The sequence below is a fragment of the Rattus rattus genome, chromosome 3 (assembly GCF_011064425.1).
Source record: "Rattus rattus isolate New Zealand chromosome 3, Rrattus_CSIRO_v1, whole genome shotgun sequence".
NCBI lineage: Eukaryota > Metazoa > Chordata > Mammalia > Rodentia > Muridae > Rattus > Rattus rattus.
Window position 1 is genome coordinate 172619160 of NC_046156.1, and position 18855 is coordinate 172638014.

At 42.6% G+C, this 18855-nt stretch overlaps 1 protein-coding gene across 1 annotated transcript in view; it reads left to right on the top strand.

Moving 5' to 3' along the window:
- Wdr70 (WD repeat domain 70) overlaps positions 1-18089 on the top strand; it is a 226527-nt gene extending 208438 nt beyond the window's left edge. The window contains exons 15-18 of the mRNA XM_032898807.1: positions 273-352; positions 2022-2138; positions 3299-3461; positions 17895-18089. Coding sequence (XP_032754698.1) covers positions 273-352; positions 2022-2138; positions 3299-3461; positions 17895-17982 — 448 coding nt within the window. The 3' untranslated portion in view covers positions 17983-18089. The remainder of the gene's footprint in view (positions 1-272; positions 353-2021; positions 2139-3298; positions 3462-17894) is intronic.
- The last annotated feature ends 766 nt before the right edge of the window (positions 18090-18855 follow it).

Genomic DNA, 18855 nt, shown 5'->3' on the forward strand with positions numbered 1-18855 from the left:
TACCTGCATCTATCCTGGAGTAATTTCTGCTGGGGTCTACTACATACAGAGGTGGAGGTAGAGAGGGGTGTGTGTGTGTGGTGTGTGTGTGTGTGTGTGTGTGTGTGTGTGAGAGAGAGAGAGAGAGAGAGAGAGAGAGAGAGAGAGAGAGAGAGAGAGTGTCTCTGGTAGAACCAGAAATTTAGTGTTTCACCTCTAAATTTAGGTAAAATTAGGAATTTACCTGTTCCTAAAATGCACTAAAGAAAATAATTTGTTTTAACTCATCGTAGGGGAGCAAAATTATGTGTGGTTAAAACCCAGAGGAAGGCAAAACAAGCCGAGACACTAACCCAGGACTACATCATCACCCGTAAGTTGTCAGCATTCCTGTCTCACACTGCTCTTCCCTGTGCTCTTGTTCATTACTTGGTTTGAAATCAGTAAAGTCTAGGGTTGTGGCATCCGTTACATCATCTCCTATCATGTGGACACAGGTACAAGTCACATGACACCATCACTTTAGCTTCTTGATTCTTTTTTTTGTAAAAATGAGGCTTGCCACATGTAACTCCTCACCCCAATGGGAAGCACCTGCCTGAGCTGCATGCATCAGTCTGTTACAGTGTTCTAAAGACTAACATATCCTGTGAATGATCAGACTCAGAGGCCTGAGTCTGTCCTACACCATGGACCTGCAGTGTGGTGCCGAGCATGCATTCCTCAGTGAGATTAGACAAGAATCCAGGGCCGTGCGCTAACATGGAGTCTCTTTGTAAAATGAACTGTCTGGGCTGAGTGTGTTCTCTCAGGTGGGTCGTACAACCCTATTACTCTGACAGGCCTATGTTCTGAAACCACAACCTCAGACCTGTAGGAGGCCAGCAAGTGTTAAAATTGGGGTCATAGCCAGTCCTGCTCATTTGATCACATGCAGCCTACTGAGATCCCCTCAGTCGTGGGAAGTAAAAGGGAGATTTTTCCCACCTAAAAATACCGTGTGTCATGGGCCTGACAGGAGCGGTGAGGACTAATGTGCCTCACTTCCCTGACTCAGGCAGGCAGGGTGAGCCATGCAGACTGGCCTGGATGGAGAGCCATGCAGACTGGCCTGGATGGAGAGCCATGCAGACTGGCCTGGATGGAGAGCCATGCAGACTGGCCTGGATGGAGAGCCATGCAGACTGGCCTGGATGGAGAGCCATGCAGACTGGCCTGGATGGAAGAGTCAGAGGATCTGATAGGGACCTGGAAGGGTTGGAGTGTTACAGGTGTTCATTTAGATTATAACCTTTCTCTTTCCCAGTCCCCGGAAAATGTTTTCTCTTTTAAAACACGTTTAAATCTGTATCTAATGACTGCAAGAAATTCCAGGTCAATAAGAAGATAGCTATTTAATACTCTGCAATAATTCTGTTCCCCAAAATGTTACATGGTTTCCTCTTAAGTCCATATTTTTTTCATGAACACCTGACAGTAGTTGAATACATGTACCTGTGCTACCCTCTTGTTTTGTATACCAACCATGTGGAAGGAGGGCTAAGTGCCCCTCCCTCCCTTGTGGTCACTCTGTGTTTTCACCCCTCAGCTGAGAGGGGGTCACATTTCAGTAACTCGTGAAGTGATTGCTGTGTCTGTGAGGCTTCTAAAGAAACTTGAGGACTGACAGGCACATTGTTGGTGTTTATTCATAGTTGGGTCCTGTAGAGAAAAAAAATAAGAAAGTGGTTCTATTAAGTGTTTCTTTTCAAAGACCACGGAAGTAGAGCTTTAACCCATGGTTAGGGAGATGAGACTCATCAGCGTTTCCATGACAGTGTTTGACAGCGTTTCCTGAGTGCCATTCGCTGCCAGCAGAGGTGAACAATGAGTCTGGTATCAAACAGAATTGGCTAATTGGTTACAGTAAGCCTGTCTTTTATTATTAAGTGAAGGCTGTCATTATGATTTCCATTTCATGTTTCGGTTAGTCATGCATTAGCTATGTTTTTGGATGAAGGGTTATTATTATAATGAAATTTTTCAAATGTGACTTCTCACAGCTCACGCCTTGCCCATGTTCCGTGAGCCCCGCCAACGAAGTACGAGGAAACAGCTGGAGAAGGACAGACTGGACCCCCTGAAGTCACACAAACCAGAACCTCCTGTAGCAGGCCCAGGTGACTGAAGCAGCTGGGTGTCTGGCAGGGGGGTGGGGTCAGGGCAGTGTCGTTGACGTGAATGACAGGGTAGTATCATTGATATGGGTCGGAAAGAGCTTTAGGGCCTACATTCTTCCTGATCCTCAGAGACACTGACTGGTAGTTGTCAGATGTTTCCTTGACTAGCACCAGAATGGCCGTGTGTAGAGCTTGCAGAGATGCAGTGCTGAGATAGAGAGGGCACCTAGGGTGCTCTCCTCCCTAGCTTGAGCCTTGGGTGACCTCAGTGGAACCCTGGAGCTCCTTGGAAGGCACTGATGAACGGCTACTCTCAATATTGGCTTACTGTCGGTCTCCCAGCCTGGAATCCCAGCTAGATCAGGTTTCCCAGAAAGCAGAGAGTGGCCATGGCTTAGTCCAGTGTGATAGGATGGAGCTGCCCGTGCCTCTGGAAGGTAGAAGGAAGCCCGTAAGCAGGAGAAGCTGCAGGGCCAGCTCCTCCCTCTAAAGCTGTAATAGTTATTGGCACAGAAATCCTGTAGCAATTGGTCTTTTAAAAAAAATTTCTTCTTAATTAATTAAATTTATCTTCTATTTGGTTAATCATGTGTTTATATTTCTAAAAATCAGTTCAGATAAGAATTTGCTAAAATGTCAACCCATTTCGGTTGACATGCTGGCTGTGAGAAACCCAGCAAGATTCAGATCTTTTCCCCTAAGCTTGCTGTCTGCCACGACAATCACAGCAGAAAAGTAGGGAGAGCCCATGTGTTCACATGGCTTGTTTCCCTCAGGACATAGAGCAAAGTATCTATAGTATATCATACATGGGGTGTGTAAAACCCTAAAATACATTTGTTTAAAGCTAAATTAGCAGCTGATGACTAAAAGTTTTTTTTTATTGAATATCAGTAAGTTCATGCTAGGGCAATTTTTAGTACAGACCTTAAGAAAATAGTTTTTTCCCTTTTTAAAAAATCAGTGTCATTTTGTAAATTAAGCAAACAAAACCTTTTTAATGTCTCTTCTGTTTTTAAATGTTACGGGGTGTCGAAGTTCTTAGTTGTGGCCAAGGAAAGCTGCAGGGATGATGCAGGCACTGTTGAGATCTGAGTTCAGGACGCAGCATACACAGATGTGTGCACGCTCTCTCTAATCAGGGCTTTTTTCTGAAACAGGTCGTGGTGGCCGAGTTGGAACCCACGGGGGCACCCTGTCCTCCTATATTGTGAAGAACATTGCTTTGGACAAGACGGATGACAGTAATCCCCGGGAAGCCATTTTGCGTCACGCCAAAGCAGCAGAAGATAACCCATACTGGGTTTCGCCAGCGTATTCCAAGTAAGGAAAACACTGTTTAGAGCAGAAAAGTGGGGTCTCACGAGATGGCTTAGTCATGAAGGCACTTGTCTGCAGGCCGGGTGACCTTAGTTCATCTCTGGAAACTCCGGAAAGGTACAAAGAGAGCTGAGTCTACAGAATTTTCTTCTGAACTCTACATACACGCTATGTCGTGTGTGTGTGTGTGTGTGTGTGTGTGTGTGTGTGTGTGTGCGCGCGCAGCTGTGCACACCTCCCCCACAATGATAGTAATAATATATTTTAAAAATAAAATAAAGGGCTGGAGAGATGGCTCAGCGGTTAGGAGCACTGACTGCTCTTCCAGAGGTCCTGAGTTCAATCCCCAGCAACCACATGTTGGCTCACAACCATCTGGAACAGGATCTGGAGCCCTTTTCTTGTGTATCTGAAAACAGAGATGGTGTACTCATATACATTAAATAAAATAAAAAAATTAAAAAATAAAATAAATAAAACAGAAACATGGACTAGCAGTGACGCTCAATGGTAAAGTAGGTGCTTAGGGTGTACAAAGCTATACATTTAAGCCAAAAAAGTAAATAAAAAACAAACATAGAGAAGTTGTTATTCCCAATGAATTGAGAAGAACATAACAATAGTATTTGGAGGTTTTAACTTCTTTTCTATTTGAGCACAAAGAATGGGTCAAGATCTGTAGGGCTGATTCCAGGAATTGTAGGTGTGATGGCAGGGTCTGTAATCCCAGCATCTGAGAGGTGATAGCAACAGCAGTCGTTTGTCATCAGAGTTAAAGCCAAGAGTAAGCCTTACTGCTCCTCTTCCCTCACACTTTAAAGGTGATTGTGTTATCTCAGTGGAGAGCAGTTAAAAGCAAGCAAAGAAAGGGGCGTGACCCGCCTATCTCTTAAGAGGAACTGGGGCTTTGTTTTGGTTTTGCTTTTCCATAGTCTCTATGAAGTCACAGCTGGCTGAGATCTCACTGTGTAACAAGGCTGGCTTTGAACTTGTAGCAATCCTCCTGCTCCTGACTCAGGCTAGTTCTCAGGTAGGGAGCTCTATATATAGCCCTCCCTGTACAGTGCGGCCTTTCAGAAAGTCCCTCAAACAGCTTTACATGGGTGAGTTTGTGATAGTTTTTAATGCTGCCACACCATCTACATTTACACAAGGAAAGTACTATTGTTGAATTTTCAATTATTGGCTTTTGAAATTTTTACTAGAACTAGTTTTAGACTTAGGCAGATGCGAATACCTTACATGACTGTAATAAGCTGGATGTTCTCTGTAGTGGCCACCACTGGCCAACTGTTAAACCTGACAATATCTTTATGAGTAGAATTTCTTTTCAAATATCCCTCTTAGAGTTAAGGAGCTTTATCTAAACTGCATTTCCATCATCTGACCTTCTGGAAACCGCTTTCTGACCGTGTTAAGGGTGAAATGTACATGAACAATGCCTGCTATTTTGTTAACAATCTTGTTTATAAACTGTAGGACTTTATTACTCTTGATATCATTTCCATTTATTCTACTTCTGATTCCTTATAAAAACCACATTGCTTTATTTTCTGTCAAACGATAATGGATTTAAAATTGACACTCCAAAGAAATTTCCTTTAATAATTGTTATAACTTAAAGATACATTCACTCATAGATTTTATATGTATGTGCATATGCACATACATATACACGATCATTACAATCACAGGATTAACACTGGTACAGTACTATGGACTAAGCTACTCGCCTTCCTTGGTCCTGACCATATTTTCCTCTCCTGTCCTTTCTTTATCCCAGAAGCATATGGTGTGTTTCACTGTTAGAATAGTTTAGTCATAAGAGTTTCTCAGTATTTCTTGCCTTTCATGATCTTGGAGTCTTTAATGAATAGTGGTCAGTGATTCTGTGAGCTTTTAATTTGGGTTTATAGGTTATAAAAGAACCAGGAGAGAGCCCTCTGTGTGTCCTATCGAGGGTTTCCCGATGCTAACATTCTCATTAGTAATGATGCTGACCTTAGCTGCTTGGTTTCAGTTTCTCCCCTGTGAAACTGTCATCTGTGTTTCCGATGAGCACATTTCTCAGGGCTCTGTTCTGGAACCTGCAGATCCTATTCCTCCTTATATTCTTTCCTCAGCTTCTGTTCACACTACTTTGCCTGCAGGGGCATCCGTGCTACTTGTCTTGTAGTGGTTTTCTCTTTCCTTCTATTTTCTGTCTCTGTTGCTGCAGTCTCCTGAAGAAAGTTGTTCCTTCTCCTATGCTTTGGTCTTCAGAGCTTTTATTCACATTAGTGGGAACTCTGAAATGCTTATTTTATTCTGTGGGTTAAACTCTGAGCCTGGTTTAGTTGCTCACATTGTCCAGCTTTGGCCAGGAGATAGTCCTTCACAGAAGCACCTCCTGTCTTCTTTCAACAGTGCAACCTGCCCCACTCCCTTTGGAGGGCGTCTCCACCCTCTGATTCCACAACATGCTGCAGGTTCAGCTAAGTTAATTATCATTGACAACGAGACAAGCTTCTGCGTTGTGCTTGTGACAGCTCTGCTCTTTGTAAGGAAGTAGCTGTTTGTTATAGCCATAAGAAACCTTGTTCAGAAAGAGCCACCAATTAGCTAAAGAATGAGGAGAAAGCAGAGATACAGTCTATAATATTCTGAACATAATGATCACCATTTTGATGGCTAACTGTTCCAAATTCATACACAAGAGTAATTATCAATATTACTAATGTCTACCATATTACTGTGATCCATAGGAAGATGTCAAAGACCTACCTCACCACTGAGGAAATGAAGTTCTAAGAAGTCTACTTTTAGAACCTGCTGGAGAGCAGCTTGCTGCTACAACCTAGAGCAGGAGCTTGGCCCTAGAATCACCTACTACACTTCTGAAATCTAAGAACAGCACTTTGCTAAGGGCCATGTTCAGTTCACTGTGTAGCTTCTGTGTTTGAGTTTTCAGGCATTACATTCATATGTGGGAAGGGTAGTCAGCAAGTACTAAACGGGAGACCCCAGGTCCTTCGTTCTACAGGGCAGAGATGCTAACACTATGACGTTCATCCTCCTAGAAAGCACTGTGTGTGAATCGTGAGCTCACATACACCAATACTGTTTAAAAGGCTAAATGCATGCTGTTCACTCGACAGGTCCGTGTTTAGATATCTGCGCTGTTTTAAAGGCACAGGGGTAGGGCTAGGAGATGGGCCAGCTGGTAAAGCACCTGCTGACGAGCCTGACAACCCACATTCAGTCCATGGAACCCATATAATGGAAGGAGAGAACTGACTCCCAGTGTTGTCATCTGATATCTACATGTGTGTTACGACAGGCATGCATGATGCACACACACAAAAATACATGATAAAAAAATGTAAAAAAATGAAGACAGGTATCCAGCATGTTTTGCACATTGTCTTTATTTAGAACAGATCTAGAGGTTGGGCAGGGACCACCCATTGTATCTCTAGTTCCATCTTTTACTTTATATTTAATTTCCATGTGTTACATAGTTATAGTTTTCTCAAACAATATCCTCTTAAATGATCGTTACATTGTTTTTACCCTTTATCTCTCATAAGTAATACTGAACTCAGTACCTTTGGGCATATGTATTTACCTGTGTTATAATAATTCTATGAATAGAGTCGCTATTGATTTCAAATTTGTTTGGATCATACCAGTTTTCCTCCAAAAGACCTTTTAATCAGCCTCTGCAGTCAGTATCTTATTCTCATTAAAGCTTGTTCCTACTTTATCTTCTGATGCTGTTGTAAGTAGAATAATTGTCTACCAAACTAATTCCTTTCTATGTAGAAATGCCGTGTGCCTATACACACAATGCTGTGTGCCTTAGTGTCCTGTGTACACACAATGCTGTGTGTCTTAGTGTCCTGTGTACACACAATGCTGTGTGTCTTAGTGTATCCTGTGTACACAATGCTGTGTGTCTTAGTGTCCTGTGTACACACAATGCTGTGTGTCTCAGTGTATCCTGTGTACACACAATGCTGTGTGTCTCAGTGTCCTGTGTACACACAATGCTGTGTGTCTTAGTGTATCTTGTGTACACAATGCTGTGTGTCTTAGTGTATCCTGTGTATCCTGTGTACACACAATGCTGTGTGTCTTAGTGTATCCTGTGTACACACAATGCTGTTTGTCTTAGTGTATCTTGTGTACACAATGCTGTGTGTCTTAGTGTATCCTGTGTACACAATGCTGTGTGTCTTAGTGTATCCTGTGTACACAATGCTGTGTGTCTCAGTGTATCCTGTGTACACACAATGCTGTGTGTCTCAGTGTCCTGTGTACACACAATGCTGTGTGTCTTAGTGTTCTGTGTACACAATGCTGTGTGTCTTAGTGTCCTGTGTACACACAATGCTGTGTGTCTTAGTGTTCTGTGTACACAATGCTATGTGTCTTAGTGTCCTGTGTACACACAATGCTGTGTGTCTTAGTGTATCTTGTGTACACAATGCTGTGTGTCTTAGTGTATCCTGTGTACACACAATGCTGTGTGTCTTAGTGTCCTGTGTACACACAATGTTGTGTGTCTTAGTGTATCCTGTGTACACAATGCTGTGTGTCTTAGTGTATCCTGTGTACACACAATGCTGTGTGTCTTAGTGTATCTTGTGTACACAATGCTGTGTGTCTTAGTGTATCCTGTGTACACAATGCTGTGTGTCTCAGTGTATCCTGTGTACACACAATGCTGTGTGTCTCAGTGTCCTGTGTACACACAATGCTGTGTGTCTTAGTGTATCCTGTGTACACACAATGCTGTGTGTCTTAGTGTTCTGTGTACACACAATGCTGTGTGTCTTAGTGTCCTGTGTACACACACAATGCTGTGTGTCTTAGTGTATCCTGTGTACACACAATGTTGTGTGTCTTAGTGTCTTGTGTGCACACAATGTTGTGTGTCTTAGTGTATCTTGTGTACACAATGCTGTGTGTCTTAGTGTATCCTGTGTACACACAATGCTGTGTGTCTTAGTGTGCTATCTTGTGTACACAATGTTCTGTGTACACACAATGTGTGTCTTAGTGTATCCTGTGTACACACAATGCTGTGTGTGTCAATGCTGTGTCTTAGTGTATCCTGTGTACACACAATGCTGTGTGTCTGTCCACACAATGTTGTGTGTCTTAGTGTGTCTTGTGTACACACTGCTGTGTGTGTTAGTGTGTCCTGTGTACACACAATGCTGTGTGTCTTAGTGTTCTGTGTACACACAATGCTGTGTGTCTTAGTGTCCTGTGTACACACAATGCTGTGTGTCTTAGTGTATCCTGTGTACACACAATGCTGTGTGTCTTACTGTATCCTGGGTACACACAATGCTGTGTGTCTTAGTGTATCCTGTGTACACACAATGCTGTATGTCTTAGTGTCCAGCTTCTTACTGTATTTTATTATTTTAAATAAGTTTTATTCAAATGTCTGGGCTCTCTAAGTATAAAATTATGTAAATGGTGATGACCTCCTCCTTTCTAATGTTTATACCTTTATTTCCTGCCAAAACAATAGTAAATTGTATCATTGCGAGTAAGCATACTTTTCTCCCTTTGAGCTTTAGCAGAAAAGGTTCTAGTAAACTGTGAGTTTTCCCTTTTTATATATGAAGAAATCCAACCAGCAACTTCATAGTGTTTAATCTCATGTTCTTTCCCATAAAATATAAGTTACACTTTTGAAAATATGCCTATAAGAGCTTAAGGAAAAGTCCGTGGCTCTCTCTTGTTCGTTCACTTAATAGCCGCTAATGAGAACCTCGTCTGTTGAGCTAGTGTTCTCGATGTGGGACATGGCGGTCTTCATGGACCTATGCTATAATATACAGTGGCAAACAATGCAGGACCTGTAAGTGTTAGCTGTTAGTACCGCAAAGGAAACTCAGTAAGGAAAGGGGACATGGAGTAACCAGGGTGGGCCATGTGGTACTTTTGTGAGATATTCCTTTCTTTATTGTATACATGAGTATTGTGTCTTTGTGTGTGTATCTATGGCACCATGTGTGTGCACTGCCCACAGAGACCAGAAGAGGGCTTCAGATCCTCTGGAACTGTAGTTAAATATGGTAGGCGGCTGCCATGTGGGTGCTAGGAACCAAGCCCATGTCCTCTGGAAGATCAGCAAGTGCTCTTAGCTGCTGAGGCATCCATCTCTCCAGATCCCGGGTGCTATTTTAGATATGGTTCAGAGTAACGACCTGACAGAAGTGGAGGAGTGGGACGTGCAGGTACTCTGGGAAGGAGTACATACCCATACAGAGAGAGCAGCCTGCAGAGGCCAGGGGCAAGCATGTCAAGGTACTGAATCCTGGTCATTCCTTTAGCCACTTGAAAATTATTTTAAAAACTATTTAATTGTCATCAATGTCATCTTTGTCGTCATCATCATTGCCACTGTGTGTGACTGTGGGCACTCACGTCTTGGCTCTTGTGTGGAAGGAAGTCAGAGGACAGCTCTTGGCAGTGGATTTTCCTCTTCCACTCTGGAGTCTAGCATTTAGACTCAGGTTGTCAGGCTATTATGGTGACTGTTCTACCTATCTCACTGGCCCCTAAAATTGCTTTTTTAAATTCCTTTCTCTCTATTGAGGTGGTGACATGATTTTCCTCCTTTGATGTACATGTGAGGACCTCTGACACGGCCTTCCTGCAGTGTGTCACCTACTTGTTAATCCAGCTTCCTGACACACTAACTTTTAAAACTGACTTGTTTTATAAATGTTTATCTGTCTTATAAAACTGCTGAAGTGTGGTTGTTCCGTGGAGTGCAGAGCAGAGAGTAATGTCTTTATCCACCATCCCCTCCCAGCCTGTCCCATTCTCTCCTGTTGCAGTCTGTCTAGACTTTATGACTTTTCCAAGTCTGCTTCATAATTAATAGATTTCTTAGACAGTCATCCACCCAGGTTTTCAAGTTTATTTAAATAGACTTAATTGAAGCTGACGGTGTTCACTGACCTACCTAAAGATTGGTTTTGTTTTTTTTTTTAATTGTAAGTGGATTATTTTTTAGTTGAACATGTGCTGGGTATGAAGGGAGGCGCTGCCATGCTGCTCCTCATGTGAGAAGACTGCTGCTTGGAGCTTGCAGTCCCCAGGGCCTGAGGCTAGCCCTAAGCTCAGTGCCTTGACCCCAACACTGTGCTCTTTTGGGTATAGACCTTTCTGCTGCATTTTCTTCCCACTTGGTCCTTCCACCCATGTTTGATGCCTTATACTTGTTGCCTGCTAAGTTGAAGGCATTGCTTGTCTGTGGTATGTAGTGTGTTAGCTGAGATCCTGTGTTCACCTGCTGCAGGATACTGCTTACTGCCAAGTGGCAAAGTGTGTGAAGGGAAGCTAATATTTAAAAGGATCTTTTCGTAAAGGTCACTGTAACTGAGAACGTGTGTCTGGTTGTTTTTCTCCACTGCGATTGACTTCTGTCAGTGATGAAGTGAAAGCGTATTTACTATATCTCGCCTGAACAGGGAAAAGCTGATCATCAGAAATACATTCCATAAGTCTTCCTGCTACACTCAGCGTATATTCACCTATATTCCCTGGCGTGCTAATGATGCCTGAACACTACACAAGTCACTGGAGGATCTAAACTCCAGTCCTGACACTAGCAATGTAATAGCCATGAAAGTTTTCAAACACAGCAGGATTACAGAGGACTCTTGTTCAGCCGCACACGGGCAGATTCGGTTACAGTTTCTTGTTCAAAGATGCTGCTGGAGGGAGGGAAGAGAGCTGGCTGGGGAAGGGGCAGGATGTCGATCCAGAATGCTATTAGCTTACACATCAGACAGGGATGATGTGTGTGGGAGCTCACTCGGAGCACGGCCAGCTGCCTGCCAGGGTGACAGCTCTGTCAGCCATGGCTGTTCTTGCCAGATGAGCTGCCATTATTGCTGGTTCGGTCACCTTAGCTTCACTGTGCGTATCTTTTGAAATACAAGATGTGTGGATATGTGCATTGTGTATGTATTAAAATATCGGTTTCACTCATAAAGAGTCCATTTAAAGATATATTGCGTTCATAAGCCAATTAAAAGCAGTCATTGTAGGCAAAAGAGAAAAGAATCTTTTTTTTCCCATACACTAAATATTTTTAAATATTGGCTGGTTGTCACTACCCGCCACGTTCCTGTGTAGAGGACAGTATTTCTTGGACTAGTTTTGTGAACTGCCTGTCTTGTAGGCAGCTGGGGGCAGATATTGGGGAGAGGACTGGAATGTGAATAGACTCTGAGATTCTACATTTTAAGAAATGCGTAAAGTGACAGTTTTGCACTCTAATGCTTGGAAATAATGCAAAAGTAATTACTCATAATTGTAAATTATTTCTCTTTAAGAAACTTCATGCTTAAAGACCAGACAGCTTCATTTATAAAAGACTCATAGCAAATCATTTCCATAGAAGAAGAATCTCCCCAGGATTTGAAAACAGCATGTTGCAGTCTTGTATTTAACACATGAATTCTTTTACTGGGTACATTATACCTAGGACTTTGGAAAAGGTGTCGATCGTCCAAAGTGAGGAGCCCTGTTATCTAACGTCAGTTATGTAAACAGTGGTGGCCCTCCTTGGTACTAACACTGTGAGAGACTTGTTAAAAGGCTTGGTGTGTTTTACCATAGTAACCCTCATAACCCATGAGGTCAGCAGTATTTCTGTCCCCACCTTGTAGACAGCAAATAGAAATGTGAACTTGACCAGTGCCCCACAGGTAGCAGGTGGCAGACTTAGGAGTAAGTACAGACGGTCTGCCTTCTACACTCTGTGGTTGTTTCTCCACATGAGCAGCTAATAGTAGCCATTGGGATACTGAGAAGATGTCTGTGTGAGCCAGCATGGCTTAGTGGTGGGAACCCTAGACTAAGAGTCAGAAGTCCTTAGTGTACTTGCAGCTCTGCTGCTGCCTGCTAAGTGCAGTGCTTGCCTTCCTGAGGCGGCTTGCCTTATCCACCCAGTAGCCTCCTACCTGTGTGTGTCCTTAGAAATGTGTGCCCAAGACATTAGAAAGAGCTCTCCAGAGACCTGGCCCACCTCTGCTTGTTGGTTTCCCATCTCAGTGTTCTTTCTTCTTTACCAGTAGATAGTAAAGGAGCCAATGGGGATCTTACAGGACTCTTCTGGGCTTGCCCTTCATTCTTGTATTCAGTACCCACGTTTCACAATTCCTCTTTTTCTAGTCACCTAACTCTCAAAACTCTCAAACATAGCATGCTATACTCTATGAGTTCAAGAAGTGATTTCCCAAAAATGTTATGTCTTCATTTCCCATAGAAAATTATTTTCTTTTTCTTTCTTTCTTTCTTTCTTTTTTTGATAGGTAGTTATAGACAGAAGCAGCCATTTCAAGCTGACTCTTTTGGTCAAGCCTTTTATTTAATCGTAATAATTCTGCAATTGTGATGATTGGGTCAGAGTTCAGCCAGGCTGGGTTCATGCTAACAGGGTTAACAAGTGTGTCAGATTGTCCAGTCATGGCTATTATTAGCTTTGGCTTTGAGGTTTTCGTTCATAATAAACAATGGGCCCCAAGCCAAGAAATCTTGTGGTTTATACTCACATCCTCATGATTAAATGTTACAAGTGATTTCCCCTCATCTTCTTCCGATCACCCAGGAGCTTGCTTTCTGCTTCTTAGGTGAATCACATCAGAAGCACACCCGTAATTAGAGAGACTGTGACCTGTGGACTTTCCATTGCAGCCAAAAGCACTGTGATGGCTTCACTGTGCTGTGAGTGTCAGGAGTTGTGGAGACATAGGCTAGAGCTTAGTCAGAAGAAAATAGAAGTCCCCCTGACACTTTGAGTCTCTGACACAGGCAGCGCTCCCTGAATGCCCTTTAGAAGGATGTGGTGGGTGGGGACAGAGCTTTGCTCTCACTGGCTGCTTTGGATAGAAACCCTGAGGGGCACTCACTTTCCTTGGATTCCTGTCATCGTGCTGGAGTATGCGCTTGCCACGATTCACATTGTACAAACAATCCGAAGAACTTCAAGTTCCAAAGGCAGGCTAGAGCCAGCGTGACATGAAAGCAGGAAGGAGGGCTATTCTGGGGGAGAGAGCGGAGGGAGTGGGAGCACAGGGCAGGAGACCACTAAGAATGAAGTGCAGTGACACTGCAAGGGGAAGAGATGCGCAGGCGAGATGTGGCAGTGAAAGCCTTTGTATACTCCCAAAAGGAGCTTCCGCCAACTCCGGAACACTGAGAGCAGGAGAAAGTCTTCCCTGAGAATAGCACCCCACTGGCTATCCAATGCTGAGTGAGTGGGCAGCCCTGAAAACATGTACAAGTAATCTCATGCAGCCTGGGCAGGTGATAGATAGAAATCTAGAAGCATATACATGTACATTTATGCATGTAACAAGAACTATGAAAAAAGAGGCCATAAACTTCAAAGGGAGCAAGGAAGGGTGTGTTGAAGGGCTTGAAGGGAGGAAAGGGAAGGGTGCATGATGTAATTATATTATAATTTCAAAAATCAGTGATACAAAAGTTTTAGACTAACTTTTTTTTTAAAATTTAGCACAAAGCATCACCAAATTATAACTTATAGATTTGGTAGACATTTGCATAAGCTTCTATATTAGCTTCACAATATTATATTGACATGTAGGATATACTGGAAACATGACAGAGCAATACAAAAAGCAAAAAGCATTCCTTTGATTAGTCTATTTAGTGGTTGACAGTAGTCGTTATATTGAAACTTACTTTTCCTTGATAGTCCAATGAGCTGATACCAAATTAATCAGATGAAAAACTCTTACTCAAAAGGGTTAATCAAACCAGAAGATGCAAGTTTCACATCAGCCTTCTACGTGTTAAACTTTTAGGTTAACACATCAAGATGGCTGATATAAGCCAAGACAAGAACAGATGTGGGTGAAGTTGTTCTGAATGAAGTACTCACTAAACACGTTCTTCTTTGAAACTATGGTATCCCCAGAGCCTGCTGGATTTACAGTGTTCTCATTTCTTTTAAGCCTTCGCTTTATCTGTTCTCAGTTAGGGCAAGAGAGATGAATCTGTATGAGTCTGGAAGTTCGAGGAACTGGCTATTAATAATTAGAGGATCGGGGGCTGCAAGGATGGCTCAGAGGTTAAGAGCATTGGCTGCTCTTCTAGAGGATCCCGGATCAATTCCTACAAGTCATCTGGTGGCTCAAAACCACTTATAATCCTAGTTTGAGGGCATCCAATGTCCCTTCCTGGCATCTGCAGACCCCAGGCATGCATATAGTACACAGACACACATACAGGGAAAACACCCATGTGCGTACGTATACATACATACATACATACATAATCAATCTTTTTAAAAATAAACAAATGTAAGATAAGAAATGGTGGGCAATATAAATGCTTTCTTGAACATCTCCCTTGCCCTTTGTGTAATGTATGTATGTAGCTCTGAATCGCTGTTGTGTTTTTATTGCCCATATGGTTTGGTTTGCCACACTTTCTCATAGACGTACAGGATGGAGATGTGCTAAGATCGGTTTACTAATTCCACTTCTTAAGCAGCTCGGAAAGGAATCCACGCTTAGCAGACTTAAAGGACGTATTGTTGCTGTTCCTTTCCTCCTGGCTCTAAAAGCAGGGGTTTCTAGACCGACTTTAAATTGTTTTCAAATGTATTAATACTTTGTCCGTCTGCATGTTCACATTGCTCTTCCTTGTCATTGTTGATTTGTTTTTATAGTGATTTCATGTGCCAAGGGCAAATTAGGCCATTCCCTAGAGAAGAAATCTGCTCATTCTATTCTTAACTTTGTGATTGCCCAATCGTCTCTGTTCTTCATTGTCTTGGTCAAGTGGTGACTTTAAAAAAAAAAAAATCAAATCTGTTTAAAATGCCCCAAGATAGACCTGAGTTGAATTGTTAAGATCATCCTCATGTGTGGAGTTAAACTTTTTAAAAAGAGGAACTTGTAGAAATGAACTCAAAGGCAGGAGTTGCCCTGAAGAAAGCTGCAGGTTGAAAGCCATACTTGTCTTGCTGTGTTCTGCAAAGCACATTCATTAGGCGATAGATGTTCCATGAGCTAGCTGGAGAAAAAATTCTTTTTAAAGAACCTTGTCTTTATATAGCAAAAAACAAAGAGCTCTTTCTTATTAAAGGTTCTGAACTATTCTTTTAGAGTTTGGGTTTGGAGGCAAGATGGGTTGTTTGTGAGCTGGGCCTTCCATATGCCTCACTCTCCAGAATAAAGGCCACTCCTTAAAGGCAGGCCTGAGAGTAAAACCCAGTGTGCTCTATCGTCTTCAGTGGTGTCTGTCGCTCAGCTTCTCCAGATGAGCAGCGTCTCTTCCTAGTTGGAGTACATCATGCCTCTTGTTAAGGAGACATGGTTATGCCTCCGCCTCGTTGCAGTGCTGCTCTTCTCCTTGCCCCCCCCCCTGCACGAGCAGGATGGAGGGTTTGCATCTGTCCACTGGGGTCCACCAGCCAGCGAGGGAAAGGCAGGGCTCTAGAGTAAGCCCTTGGAACACTTTCTACACTTGTTGAATCTGACAAAATATTTTAAAAGTATGTTAGTTTGTTATTTGATAATGTCCTATGTGTACGTAATGTATTTTGGTTATCTTCTCCTCCAGTTTCCTCAGAACCCTTCTTCCCAACAAACCCCCTTCCTACACTTATGTTTTGTGAGTGTCTGTGTGCATATGAGTGTGTACATGTGTGTGCGCGAGTGTGAGCTGTTGTGCAGATATATGTTTGGAGGCTAGAAGATGTCAGGTGTCCTATCACTCTCTACCTTGTTACCTTGACGTAGAGTCTGGCATAGAACCTGAACTTGCCTGACGGCCAGCAATCCCAGCCATTGTCCTGTAACACCCCCCTAACTTACCAGGTGCTAGAGCCATAGCATCGCATAACTGTGTCCAGCTCACGCACGGTGCCAAGGGTTTGAATCAGACCTCATGGTTTTGTAGCAAGCAGTTTTACCCCTGGAGCTATCTTCTCAGCTTCCAGTGCCACGTTTCATGTTGTAATATATCCCATCATCCCTTGGTTCTGAGCCTTCTCCTATGTTTTGCTCTGTTTTGATTATGTTCACTCATCAACTTTCTTGAGACACAGTTTCCATACAGTAAAGTAGAAAGTGTAACCGTTTCAAGATTTGGCAGAAACACACACTTGTGTAACCAACATTTCGGTTTCTGTCCATAAGAACATTGTCTCCTGCTTCTTTACATGACTCTCTGCCTGTTATTTTTCTCTGCCCCACCAGGTGAACCACGAGCCTTCCACAAGTACTTTTGGAAGTAGCGGATTTAGTGAAACTAAACCCTTCAGTGAAGCAGCTCTGGGTGCTCTTTCGGGGTCTGCCATAGCAGTTTTCTCTAATAATAATATATCTCAGTACTTATGTCTCCTCACAGTTGGCAGTGGTGACCTGGCCTCTGGTGAAGTACACCCAGACAGCCTTAAAAGCTACACCCTACCCCTTAGGAGTTAAATATTTATTTCAAAGGTTCTTTTAAGCTTCCGCATTTGTCCCTATGTAGATTTGTTCAGGGGCCAGCATCCTTGCTAGAAGGTAACATATAGCCAACACCAAATTGCTTGGTTGTCGCACATTTGAAAGCCCATGGTCCTGCCCTCTAGTAATTGAGGTCTATGAAAGTCCGAAGCTATCTTTAGACCTGTGACCTGTGTGTAGATGCCATAACAGTATCTTGAAGTAATAAGGAGTTAACCAAATGGATTGGTATGAGGCAAGCTTCGGCTCTAGATAGTTGTCGAGACGGAAGTAGCCTGAGCTAAGGGAGGCTACATTATGACCGTTTGACGTTTCCGTGGGATTGTCTCTTTGGAATTAGAAATGGGAATATCATGGAGCTAGGTATGCTTGCAGAGCCCTGGAGCTCCTCCCACAAGGACCTCTTGATGACTGCTGTGGTGTTCAGCAGTGACACTGTATGGCAGTGCTACCACTGTGTTCAGTGGTGTGTCCTAAATGTTTGGCATCTCTGTGCAGTGATCTGCGGAGAGCAATCAGTTGTCGCACCCATTTCTTAAGTCTAAGATAGCCCGGGTAGGTGTAGTAAGTGCCATGTAGGGTCTTGTGTGGTGACCAAATGGCGTATCCTTCCACATGGTCACACTTTGCCTCAGCGGCCGAGGGAGGTTGTGATGCATGAGGGTCCACTGGATTGATTCATCTTCATTCCATATGAAGGAAGGACAACATACGGTGTCTGCCACAGAGGGAAAACCTTCAAAAAACATTTGGCTGTTTTCCTGAACATAATTAAATTTTCACTATGCTTCTTTTGCCAGAAGTTTAGTGATTTATATTTAATAATTGAGATGCAATCAGTTCCCCAGACTTGCTTCTGCTTGATCAAAGAGACAACGCCTAATACAAGAAATAGCAACTCACTGTTTCCTCTCCTTTTTAACTTTTGTTTTAGAACTCAGCCAAAAACCATGTTTGCCCAAGTGGAATCTGATGACGAAGAGTCAAAGAATGAACCAGAATGGAAAAAACGTAAAATTTGAAGACTCTCATTGAAGAGCTATTTGCATGGAGCAACAGGATAGGATACAGTGTTTTTTCACCCCCCGCCCCCAATGCTTATGAAATAAACATACATTTTTACAAACAGATTTTGTCCTTTCTGTCATTGAGTTGTTTAAGATCGGTAAGTCTTCATTCTGCTTTTTCTTATGTTTCTTAACTACAGTTTTTAGATTGTGCTCCATGTAAAGAAAGAACAGACTTAGCTATCAGTAAGTATTTTCAGTATTTTGAGTCTTTGTTTAACAGTTACTGATCTTGTACAGATTCCCACTGACAGGAAATGTACAGTGTGCTGTATGTCTATCTTGAACTGATCTAGGAACATAATAGGGAATCGAAAAGCTTAATATTTCTGTACAGTGTCACAAGCCTTGTTTACATGGCTGTAAATAATTAGATGAGATCAAACCGAACTGAGGCTGTGCTAGGAAATGCATCTGATTATGCCTCAGAGTAGCCTGCGACGCTGAGGGCTGGAGGGCTTTGAAGTCAGGCGGCTGCCCTGCCAGAGCGTTGTCCTTTTGTCTCTCTTCCAGCCTCATGGCAGTAATACTTACCCCATGGGTTTGTCATGAGAGCTAAAGGAAATGCTGACGTAGAGGTTTGGCATAGCACCTGGCATACAGTAAATCTATACTAAATATTTGCTATTTTCAGATATGATTAGCAATATGACTTTATCTTATTTTTTTGGTCAATAGTCAATTAGAAAGGCATGGGAAATGCTTTGAAAGTACAAGGGCTGAATAAATAGCCGACAGTAAGAATCATTCTAAAAGTTGTATTTGTGAATAGAAAATGAAAACAAATGTTGTCCAAAGTAATAATGAGTCAATAGAATAAAATTTGTG